The following is a 12,759-nucleotide window of genomic DNA, read 5'->3' on the forward strand; positions in this document are numbered from 1 at the left end:
TCCCTCCCTTGCTTCTTCCCTCCCTCCCTCCCTCCCTTCCTTTCCTTCCTTCCTTCCTTTCTATCCTCCCTCCCTCCCCCCACTTTTTTTTGTTGTTTTGTTTAACTGCAGATAAGAATCTCACAGAATTTACTACCTGGGCTGACTCTGAACCATAATCCTCAGATCTCAGCCTCCTGAGAAGCTAGGATTAAAGGCATGAACCACCAGCTGACTATACTATAATATAAAGTCTAGTATTGTAATATCTCCTGCATTACTTTTTGTCTTATGACTGTCTTGACTATTAGGGGTTCATGTGATTCCATATGAATTTTTTAATTTTTTTTCTACTATTTCTTGCAGGAGGTATAGATTTTGTCCCACATATATGTCTGCCAGTTTGTTACAGAAGTCAGTTGCTTACATGGTGAAGGCAACTTTGGCTTTCCCTCTCTACCAGGGTAGATAGGGATGAACCTGCAAAATGTTTCTTAGTTTTTCTTTTTGGGTTAATTTTCTTTTTGGGTCCTCATGCCTGCATGCTGATCCTGAGCTTCTTGGCTCTGAGGCTAGTGCTCTACCACTTGAACTACAGGTCTATTTCTGGCTTTTGGGTGGTTAATTGGAGTCTCATAGACTTTCCTCCCAGGACTGGGCTCAAACTATGATGCTCAGATCTCAGACTCCTGAGTAATTAGGATCACAGGTGTGAGCATCCCTTTCTGTTTCCTAACACTTTACAGCTCTCCTACTCCTCTTTCATGGTTCTAAGTGCTCTTCCTCACTTTTGGTCTTCCAAATATAATCTCTTTCAATTCTCAACTTTTTCATTCAGAGTCTGAAGATAAAAACTGTATGATTAATATCTTACCTTTGAAGTAGAGGAACATTCTTCAGACACTGCCTTTTGAAGTCTTCCAATGAGCTTCCTCAAAGGCTTTGCTCCATCACCTAATAGAACAGATATTGTTAGTTAACTTATATATGCTTGAGTGCTATTACATTTAACCTATCTCTGAATTAGAAGCTTCCCTGAAAAAAACTGGTGTTAAATTCTTCATTTTTTCCAAGTTAGTTTCCATTGTTAAATGTTAACTATCTCAGATAAAATTTGTATAATTTTAGCTTCTATTTTACAAAGTTATGTAAGGCAATGACCACTTAATATAAGAAATATTATATTATGCAACATACATATATCATTATTTCTTATATACCTCTCTATGAAGCTGAGACAAAAGTTTCAAAATCACTATTTTTCTTTTCAGGCAGAGGGTACAGCTCAGAATAGAAAAAAATTAGCTGAATGTTTGGTCCCTAGTACTGAAAAATAATAATGATAATAAAGGAAAAAGCATCAGATTTGATTTCTTATGTCAGTAATCCTAGCTACTTGGGAAGTAGAGCTCAGGATTTGAGGCAACACGAGCAAAAAGCTCAAGACATGACATCTCAACCAATGAAAGTTCTGAATGCAGTGGTAGGTGTATGTCATCTCAGCTACATGGAGAAGGGTGAACAGGAGAATTGATCTGAGTAAAAATGTAGGAGCCTATGAAACTATGTAAAGAAAAATGGGGCAAGAGGCATGGGTCAAGTGGTTGAGCTAGCACACAGTCCTGAGTTCCAACCTCTGTGCCACCAATAAGATAAATAAAAAATATTTTTTTACATGCTATGTATGCCAAGACTTTTTGTTTCATTCTACTCTTGAAAATATTCAACAGACTCTCTAAACAGGAGATCAATTAAGCAAACATACATTTAAAAATATTATTCCATGCAAATTCAAACCAAAAGAATTCCTAAAGGAAAAAAGGAAAATGTTCTTATTTGAAATTCTGTATTGAAAAGAGCAATTCTATTAAAAACTTCTGAACCATACCTTAAATAGAAGAATCCTAGTTAACTGAGCAACTATATAATTATTAAAGACAAAAGTTATCTTCACTGAGTCCATAAATGGGTCTCTCCTTCCATTTATGGTCCCCTGAATGCTACTGCTTCATACAGTGCCATCTTATGTCTCCCAGGATGTTTCATTATTAACCTTAGCATTAGGGCTTCTTACTTTTCATTTCCTTGTTAATTCTACATCTTTATCTTGAGCCTCTAATTTCTGAGTTCTATTTTCAGACTTCCATTTTCAATGACTAGTGAATATTTATTTTTCAAAGTCAGTAAGTATATTTAGTATGTCCCAAACTAATTTGTCTATAAATATGCTCTTCTTTGTGACTGGAATCACATTTAATCCAGTAACCCAAGCAAGAAACTTAGGGATGGTTCTTATTTATTCTCACTTTCACTAATACTAACTACCAACTACTAACTACCATTTTAACACTTGAACTTTCTTTTCTACTCTCCATAATATTTAGTGTAATTAACAGTTTATCACTGCCAAGGTTGAAAGTGAGTCTTCCCACCAATAATTATGTACGTGGTATCCAATCCACCCCACTACTGTCGTCTAAAAAAAATCTTATTACTTTATTTAAAATCCTACAGTGGGTCTTTTCAAAAGCATAATGTTTAAATATACTTTCTGTAGGGTCAAGTTTTTTTCTTACCAAGCTCTGTCAATGTCTCCAGCAATATCCCTGATACTTTCTCTCAGTTTTCCAAGATGGATGCACTCTCACAGCTCAATTCTTAATTCTTCAAAGGTTTCCTTAAATTTCCAACCCAATCATATCTGCCTACCACCTCTACTCATCTACTCAGAAAGCACTAGTTTTTCCCTTCCTTTCCCCTCCCATTCTTCCTACCCATTCATCTATTTCAGAATGTATCAGTTGATTTTATATATGCTTTCTGAATGTATTATGATGGGAAAATGATTCAAGGATATTACCTTTCCCAAGCACTTCAATGAATGTATAATGATTATATGAACAAATCAACTCAGAACCAAATAATACGGGCCACCTTCTCCTACTGGTTCTGAAACAAGGATAAAATTATAGTATGGTGGGTTCTAGTGATATCAGCTCTATGGTATTTAAAAGTCAAAAACTATTTACCTGTTTCTTGTGCTTTTACATTCTGAAGCTCTAACTGGTGTATTTTCTGAATTTCCTTGATCCTTTTCTCTTGAGCAGAAATAAGCTCCTCTTTAAGACTGTGAAGAGCTTTATCTTTTTCATTTTCCAAATATTCACGAACCTGATCCACATGAGTTGAATAAACCAGAGAGAGGCATATGCGTTGAGCTTCCATTTGTAGCCTTAAATCATTCTTTAAGTGAATATATACATATATAAATGTTAGAACATCCTTACAAATAAAATAATGTAACTCTTTTTTGCATATTATGAACTATAAAGAGAAAATGCATTAATTTACAGTTTAAAAATTCACAAAATGAACTGAATTCTATTTTCTCATTTGTTGTTCAGTTGCACTGATCCATTTGCTATTTTCAAGAAAAGTAGCACGCTTTCGTAATTTAAATTTTATAATAAAACTTGATACTTGCTGTAACCAGTATGACTTATACTTGATTTTTGTTTTAAAACATGTTAAATACCAATAAATGCAAAGAATACTGTAACAAATACTAATCTATTCACAATGCAAATCTCTTACTCCTAACACAACTCTTTTCATTTAGAAAGAAAACACTACAGGTAAAATTTAAACACTATAGAGATGAAATTCAATCTGTTACTTTCTCATTACTTCTTCTCTACCAGCAACCATTATTATAAATCTGATACAAATTCAGGAAATTTCTTTTACATAACATTTCTGGGACTGCTTTTTCATACTTACTTTACTTTATGGCTTTGTGGTTCATTTTGTGTAGATCTTCTTAGTTTCTTATTTATATACCAATGAATTATGACAATTAACTATCTTTCTATTGATATTATGTATCTTTTCCTTTTGTCAATTAAGACTTAATACTGAACAGCAAATTATAAAAAGCTATTTTAGGGGCTGGGAAGGCGGCTCAGTGGTAGAGCGCTTGCCTTGCATGCATGAGGCCCTGGGTTCGATTCCTCAGCACCACATAAGCAAAAAAAGAAAAAAGCCAGCAGTGGCGCTGTAGCTCAAGTGGTAGAGCACTAGCCTTGAGCTGAAGAACTGAAGGACAGTGCCCAGGCCCAGAGTTCAGGCCCCATGACCAGATCAAAAAAAAAAAAAAAGCTATTTTAATCTTCCTAACATGAAGACCTATGTTGTTCCACTGTTGATTCCTTTTTTGTCCTTTTTATTCATTCATAAAAATGTGTTAGGGCTGGGAAGGTTGCTCAGTGGTAGAGCGCTTGCCTTGCATGCATGAGGCCCTGGGTTCGATTCCTCGGCACCACATAAGCAGAAATAAAAAGCCGGAAGTGGCGCTGTGGCTCAAGTGGTAGAGAGCTAGCCTTGAGCTGAAGAGCTGAGGGACAGCATCCAGGCCCAGAGTTCAGGCCCACGACCGGACCCCCCCCCAAAAAAATGTGTTAACTTCCTACTATGTGTCAGACATTATTCTAGCAGTAGGAGTATAGTAGGCAGACCATTGTAGCAGTTTCTCCTGAAATTACTGACTTCCAACACAAATTACTTTGAATTTTAAACAAATACATTTCAATCCATGACTTTTACTTAGTATAAATAACTAGCACTTATATTAGTCGTGATGTTCTTATCTTCCATGCATCTGAACACTGAGAAGATTTCTGATTTCTTTCTGTCCAAATTTCCCAAGAGTACTAAAATAATTTGGAATTGTATTCCAAAGTTATCCATGTTTATTTTTTTTTTTTTTGTGCTAGTCTAGAGCTTGAACTCAGGGTCTGGGTGCTATCCCTGAGCTTTTTTGTTCAAGGCTAGCACTTTACCACCAAAAACCACAGCCCCACTTGTAGCTTTTTGGTAGTTGACTTGAGATAAAAGTCTCATGGACTTTCCTGCATAGGCTGACTTTGAATTCAATTCTCAGATCTCAGCCTCTGAATAGCTAGGATTATTGCACCCACCATTTCAAATTTATTTTCAGTTAAAAAATACCAAGAACGTCCTTATGGCTACATTTATTTTGGTTTTAATACAACATGTTTTAATCGTTAAGCTTAGTACCAATAGCAAGAGTATTTTTGTGGTTTTGCATTAGTCTGAGCATATTTAGGCTGCTCTCTGTTGCTGATGCGTAAGTCACTGATGCATTTCCTCTGTGAACTTCTCTCTGTACATATACACTTCTTATTCCCCTCTCTACCCATAAGTTCTCTTGGTAATGATGAATGAGAATTTGCCACATGTGATCAGGTCATTACTGTAAATATGTTATTAGAAATAAAAATTTTCCAGTCACTTCCCACTTAAAATCTAGGTCCTCTTAATGTTTGGTCTGCTCTGTTTTCAAACTCTTCTTTTTCCTCCTTTGCCCCTCTCTAAGCCAACTACAAAGACCTTCATTCTCTTCTACAAACTCACCCATGGCTTCACAATGGATGGTTCGAACTCTTACATGATAGGTTCCTCCTGTCATTCAGATTCAGATCTCAGTTCAAAGGACATATCAAATAATGTTGCATTCAAAACTATGCTACCCATCAGTCTCTATTGTAACATCCTGCTTTTTTTTTTGGGTGGGGGGGTCCAGTCGTGGGGCCTGAACTCTGGGCCTGGGCACTGTCCCTCAGCTCTTCAGCTCAGGGTTAGTGCTCTACCACTTGAGCCACAGCGCCACTTCCAGCTTTTTTCTTTTTGTTTATGTGGTGCTGAGGAATCGAACCCAGGGCCTCATGCAAGCAAGGCAAGCACTCTACCGCTGCGCCACCTTCCCAGCCCATAACATCCTTCTTTCTTTCCCTTCTTTTCTCTTTTCTTTTCCCTCCCTTTATTTCCTTTTCTTTCTTTCCTTTCTTCCTTTTACCCTCCCTCCTCTCACCCTCCTTCTCTCTTTCTTTTTTGGTGCTAGTACTAGAACTTGTGTTTAAGGCTAATGTCTTGCCAATTGAGCCACAGCTCCACTTTCTTCTATTGTGGATGATGAACTGGTGGCTTCAAATCAGGATTCTCAGATCTCAGCCTCCTAAGAAGCTGCTAGCAGTACAGGTATGAGCTACTGATGCCTAGTTTCTGCTTTCTTTCTTTTTTTTGGGTCCGGTCATGGGGCCTGAACTCTGGGCCTAGGCACTGTCCCTCAGCTCTTCAGCTCAAGGCTAGCTCTCTACCACTTGAGCCACAGCGCCACTTCCGGCTTTTTTCTTTTTGCTTATGTGGTCCTGAGGAATCGAACCCAGGGCCTCATGCATGCAAGGCAAGCGCTCTACCACTGAGCCACCTTCCCAGCCCCTCTGCTTTATTTCTTTAGGGAACTGATCACCATTTCTAACCACTCTACTTGTTTCTCATTTATTTATTTATTTATTTTTGTTTATTTATTTTTTTTGTCGGCTGTGTGGCTTGAAATCTGGGCCTGGGTGCTGTCCCTCAGCTCTTCAGCTCAAGGTGAGCCCTCTACCACTTGAGTTACAGCGCCACTTCCGGTTTTCTGGTGGTTTATTGGAGATAGGAGTTTCACGGTCTCTCATGCCCGGGCTGGCTTTGAACCGTGATCCTCAGATCTCAGCCTCCTGAGTAGCTAGGATTACAGGCGTGAGCCACCAACGCCCGGCTCATTTATTTATTATCTACTTCCTGCACTAGAAGTTATGCTCTTGAGAATAGAAACTCCCCTCTCTCTCATTCACCACTACACTCATACTGGTAAGACATCCAAAAAGTATTTGTTTCATGTATTTATAAACATATAAAGGCTGTGTGTGTTTATGTGTTTATAAATTATATTGCAGACACTAGAATTTTCTTGTTATTTCTAATGTCGATATCTGGCAAATATAAATTATCAGGAATGTTTTTATTGCTCAATATATGCAGTCTTTATTTCCTTTCACTATATTTAGAGTTAACAGTGTTTTTCCTCTTCAGATATAATAAGACTCAGAGAACTCTAATACTTAATGTTTCATTTCCCCAGAGAAATATAATTTCATAACTAATGAACAACTATGTAGAGAACAGTAAAAATCTTAAGAGTTCTTTACATTTTTGGAATCTTGAAAAAAATAGTATAAAGTAACTACTCTATAAAGTTACTAACTTTAAAAAGCTGAGATTCTCAATAAACATTTCAACATTAGTCCTCAGGAAACTAAAACAATTAGTATATTTTATTTTCCCAATAAAATATATAACATTAACTAAAAGTCAGGCAGCAATGTTTAAGAAACATAGTTACATGATAAAAGATGGGTTCAAATGAAAGGGTTCATTTTTATTCTCTTATGGGATATGAATTTGTTTCTAACTAATTTAGTTAGAAATATATTTTAATGTGCCTTATTAAATATAAATAAACATACCTGTTCTGATTGAAGTAAATGAAGTTCCTGCTGAAGTTTATCATTTTCCAATGGTTCAGTTGATCCAGGCAACAGTTCATTTATTAATAATGGGGAAAATAATGGTTCTTGCTTGCCTTCCTTTCTAACAGCAGTATGTTCAGAAGGCGTTTTATCTTCTATTACTTTTGATTCTGCACCAAAACCTTTACTTAGTTTAGAAATCAGTCTTCCAGAATCCCCACTTGTCATTGTCACATCTCCATCTTTTAAAACACTTAACTGAACATCACACATGTTTATATTTTCTACCCTGTTGTGGTTAATTATGCTTTCTAGCTCTCTACATCTCAATAAAACTTGATCCTTCTCTTGCTTTAAAGACTTAACTTCTTCACTTAGAAAGTTAACTTCAACATGTTTCTGTTTCAGTTGTTCAGAAATATCAGACAGTTTTTCTGACAGCTGTAATTTTTCTCGCTTGGTCACTTCAAGTTTTTCCATGAGCTCTGTTGTATCTTTCTCAACAACCTCACCAATTTCCAATGGCTCAGAAATAAAAGTTTTGTCATCACTAAAGCTCATGGAGCTTTTCATTTTCATCACAGTTGGATTTATTCTTTGTAAATGAAGCTCTTCATTAAGTGCTTTAAGCTTACTTTTATACTCCAACTCTAGCTTACTTTTACTGTCTTCCAAATCATCTTTTAACTTAAGAAGGCAAGCATATTCTTCCTGTAACTCTTGATAGTTAACTTCAAAGTTTTTTTCAGCAAAAGAAAACGTATTTCTTTGCTTTTCTATTTCTTCATTTAGATGAATACATTGTTGTTTGAGGTCCTTATTTTCCTCTGAAAGTATCTGTATTTCTTTCTGCCAGCTATAGTCTTTGGATTTAGACTTACTGGAATCTATGAAAACTAAATTTTCTTCTTGGTTAACAGGAGTATAAGTTTTTAACATGTCCTCAAGGGCCTTCTTTTCATCTTTAAGAATGCTATTCTCTGCTTCAAGTTGTGTGAATTTTTCTTGAAGATCATCCTCTTTTTTCTTCATTTGTTTCTCCAAGAATTCAGTTTTAAGTTGTAATTCTTGAACTTCTTGTTCAAGAGTACCCTTTTCCTTTTCTTCTTGCCTGAGTATTTCTATTTCTTTTTGAAGTTCGTTGATTTGAAGGATCATTTCTTCTGATTTTGAATTCACAAGGGACTTCTGTGAATCTTTTAGCTTTGAAATTTCCAAAATTAATTGATTCTGTTTAGTTATCAAATTGTCTTTTTCAGACTGCATAGTTTCTATCTTTTGTCTCATTTCATTCTGTAAGCCATCTATCTGCTGCTTATAGTGAATACCTAAATTATCTTTAAGTTTTTCAATACTTATTCGATGTTCAATTTCTAAATCTTCCCTTAATTTGGAAAGTTCTTCCTCATGACTAAATAGGAGCTGTGTTCGCAGTCTCTCTAATTCAGCTTCTTGTGATTCAGCCATTCTGTCTAACACAGCATTCTTTTCTTTTTCTAACATTTCAAGTTTTATCTTGTAATTTGTAACTTCTGCTTCATGTTTTACCTCAAGTTCCTTTCTGGATTCTGATGCAGAAACAATTTCAGCCTTCAAATCTTCCACTGTACTAAGAGATTTATATGCTTCATTCAACTTGCTTTCCTGTTCAGCTATTGTCTGCCTAGCTCTCTGAATTTGGTCTCTTAAAAAGCTCAATTCTTCAAGAAGATCTTCAAGCTGTCTCTGTAGAGTAGACTTTTCTCCTGAAATTACCCCTAGTTCTTCCTTGAGTTTTTCCTTTTGAAAGTTAGTATCATGTAGCTTTATATTTAGTTCATTTATTGCCACATTCATTAAATTTACTTGATCTTCATTAACTGTAATATTTGAATGTGCTTTTAAAGCATTCTCCATTTCTCCCTTATGCTGTATTTTAAGTTCCTCTAACTGTGATATATGTTGTTTTATTAATTCTTGTTTCATCTGTACTATCTGCTGCCCATACATCTCATCCAACTCTGCTCGGAGCTGTTCTAACTTTCTCTGTGTTTCTTGTTTCATTCTTTGTACTGTATCAATTTCAAACTGGCTATCTTTATGATTTCTTTTCTGAAGTTCTTCAACTGTCCCCATTAACTGTTTTATTTCCTCAGAGCATTGTCTTTCTTTTTGCTTAGAATTAGTCAGCTCTAGCTTCATGTTTTTTATCTCTTGGTTCTTCTGTACAACTTGTTCCTGTAATTCTCCCAGTAACTTATCAGTAGCTGTTACTTTATCTTTGAGTTCAATATTTTTTCCTTCTTCTTCTACTATTTTTGTATTTAATGCTTCAATGATTGCATCTTTTTCCTGTATTTCTTTTTTATTTGTGTTTTCTATTTTTTTATCTTGTTCCTTTAGAAACAAAAACAGGAAAATATAAGCACTTTGGCCACTAATATTGCTTACCTTCATTATTAAAACAGATAGAAATCTCCTTTTTACATATTTCTAAAAAAGTAATTGTTAGCCTTGCCCCAGTTTCTCCCATAGCAATGACACCTAGGACTTGTGTACCTAGACACTACTTGCAAGCAAATAATACAACAATTTTAGCCTACCTGAAAAGAAAAAAAAATATCTTTAATTGTTATGATTAAAATTTTAAATCTATAAACACAGTCTGACTTGCCCAATGTGCATGAGACCCTGAATTCAATCCAGTACTGCTATATAAAACAAAATCTAGTCAGACTAAAATTTCCATAAATAAACCAGTATTATTTCATTTTTCTAACTAATCAAATGCCACCTCCTCTCCTCAGTAGTAACAGGGTTTGAACTCAGAGAAGGCAATCTACCACTCCAGCCCTTTTTGATTTTTAGTTATTTTTCAGGTAGTCTTGCTCTTCTTGCCAGCTTGGACTGTGGTCTTCCTATTTTATGCCTCCATTGGGATAAAAGAGAAGTGTCACTATACCCAGTGTTTGTTTTTATTTTTGAGATGGGGTTTTGGTAACTTTTTTTCCTCAGGCTAGCCTCAAGCTGTGATCCTGCTGATCTATTCCTTTTGAGTAGCTAGGACTACAGGCATGAGTCATTGTATTAGGCAAATATTTAGTATTTTAATAGTTAATTATATTATTACACACTCTTTGGATTCTCTCTGAAGTAAAAAATGAATCCAGGTATTCTACTAACAAGCACTATAAAAACAACAGTAACAAAAAAAAGATTACTATGGGTCTACCTTAACTGCACCCTTGGGTACATAGATGAATCAGAAGTTTATTATGCAATGCTTAACTGTCCATATCACAAGTAATATCTAAGTCACCTAAAGTGCTTATGGAAGATCAACTCAACCCTAGGCTTGTTGTTTACACAGAAATTTTTAAAACACAGCAGACACTTTTCCCAGTTTCTATTTAGAATTCAATTTTGAAAATGTACTTAATGCTAAGTCTAGACATACACCAAGGCATATTCATTATCACAGTTATATCAGGTAACAAGTCAAACTGAAGCCTGGGTAAGTTTTAGCTCAGTTAGTTTCTTTTTACATAAACACTGCAATCTCAAAAGGCAAGAAATAAAATCCATAGAAATGATCAAAGTATAAGCAAGAGAAGAGTCTTTGGTAAAAGTTCTTAAAGATACCTTGAATGAATGTATTATTAACACATGTAAAGAAAGAATGTCAAAAGACAAAAGACTTTAAAAAGGAGAAGTCTTAGACAGAAACCTTGCAGTGACCAAGTACAGCGCACAGAAGATCAATGTACCATGAGTCTGAGAATTCTGGTCCTTTAGAAAAATCATACCTATGTAGAAAGCAGTCATGGGAATAACAGAAAATAGCATTTAAGAATTTGAATCTATCAGTAAGAACATTATTTCTTTGAAATGGATACATCATGTTATCTCAGTCTACTGTTACCTAACATCTGATTCTGCTAACACAGGTCTAAGTACAACTATCTTTGATCAAATACTTTTCTTAATTATAAAATTTATGTTACATGCATAAAAAGCTTTAAAATTTCAAAGATACTACAAATTGGTAGTATTTTTTAAAATTAGTATACCATTTCATATACTTTAATTTTCTCTTGCAAGAAATTAATCTGCATTTTAAAGTCTTCCTTCTTCTTTTGATAATCTTCTAATAGATGGTCTTGTTCTTCCAGCTGTTGTTGATGAGTAAGGATCTGCTGTTTGGCTTGTAGCAAATCTGCAGCAGTGTTACTATGGGTGCTGTTCCTCAGAGTTTCACTAGCCTGTAACTTGAAAACAGAGAGAAATCTCAAATTAATTCTGGAGCAACTACAGACTAGACATCTTTTAGTGTAGCACTCAATCTACAATGGTTATCTGGGAACTCTGTTTAATAGGCCTGAGATTTCAACAAACATGTTGCCATGACTGACTGCACTATAAAAGATTTTTACTTGACAAGTCAGAGAAAGTATGTCCAGTAAGGAAAAAAACAGACACACACACAAAGACAAGTGGGGCCTGATGACAGTACCTTGTGGATTATTAGTAAGTTTCTAGTTCCAATTACATTCAAAGGCCTGGCTTTATTTTTGTTCATAATTTCTGTAAGATTATATTCTTCCCTTTGGCTGAGGCTATTTCAAATTAATAAAATTAGATTACTGTGGCTCTAACAAATAAACTGAGCTCAAAAAGACAAATATCTCATGCTTTCACGCATATTTAGAATCTATGTCAAAATGACAGTAATAACAACAATAAAACATGAGTGTAAAGGGAGGAGTAGAGGGAGAGAGAAACTTAGGGGAGAGGGGAAGAGTACTGGGATAGGATGGGGAAGTATACATATAAAGATACCATAATGAAAACAACCATACACTGTTTGGAGAGGAGGGTGTTGGAAAAAGCAAGGTTAAGAACATATAGTGAAAGTGAATTTGTTCAAAATACAATTCTGAAAATGTAGTTAATGCTATATCTAGACATATACCAAGGTATATTCATTATCACAGTTACGTCAGATAAAAAGTCAAACCAAAGCCTGGGAAAGTTTGGCAGTTACTTAGTTGTCTTTTTATTTATTTATATGCTTCAATCTCAAAAAGCAAGAAATAAAATCCATAGAAATGATTAAGGCATAATACACGGATAAGTAAAATTACTCTTTATGAAAATTATATAATGAATTCCCTTAAAATATTAATAATTCCTAGAAATTAGAAATTAAAAATCAAAAGAAAAAAAGATTACTAGTTGCTGGGCACTGGTGGTTCATGCCTGTAATCCTAGCTATGCAGGAGGCTGAGATCTGAGGATTGCAGTTCAAAGCCAGCCCAGGCAGGAAAGTCCGTGAGACTCTTATCTCCAATAAATCACCAGAAAAACCAGAAGGGACACTGTAGCTCAAGTGGTAGAGCGCTTGCCTGAGCTGAAGAGCTCAGGGACAGCA

The 12,759-nt window shown here is 35.3% G+C and overlaps 1 protein-coding gene across 1 annotated transcript in view; it reads right to left on the minus strand.

Moving 5' to 3' along the window:
* Positions 1-12,759, minus strand: part of Akap9 (A kinase (PRKA) anchor protein 9) — a 200,131-nt gene that overhangs the window by 159,415 nt on the left and 27,957 nt on the right. The window contains exons 7-10 of the mRNA XM_013026004.1: positions 11,399-11,596; positions 7,347-9,725; positions 3,009-3,222; positions 854-933 (exon numbers count right to left, since the gene is read on the minus strand). Coding sequence (XP_012881458.1) covers positions 854-933; positions 3,009-3,222; positions 7,347-9,725; positions 11,399-11,596 — 2,871 coding nt within the window. The remainder of the gene's footprint in view (positions 1-853; positions 934-3,008; positions 3,223-7,346; positions 9,726-11,398; positions 11,597-12,759) is intronic.

This window comes from Dipodomys ordii, unplaced genomic scaffold, assembly GCF_000151885.1.
Source record: "Dipodomys ordii isolate 6190 unplaced genomic scaffold, Dord_2.0 Scaffold90, whole genome shotgun sequence".
NCBI classification, from domain to species: domain Eukaryota; kingdom Metazoa; phylum Chordata; class Mammalia; order Rodentia; family Heteromyidae; genus Dipodomys; species Dipodomys ordii.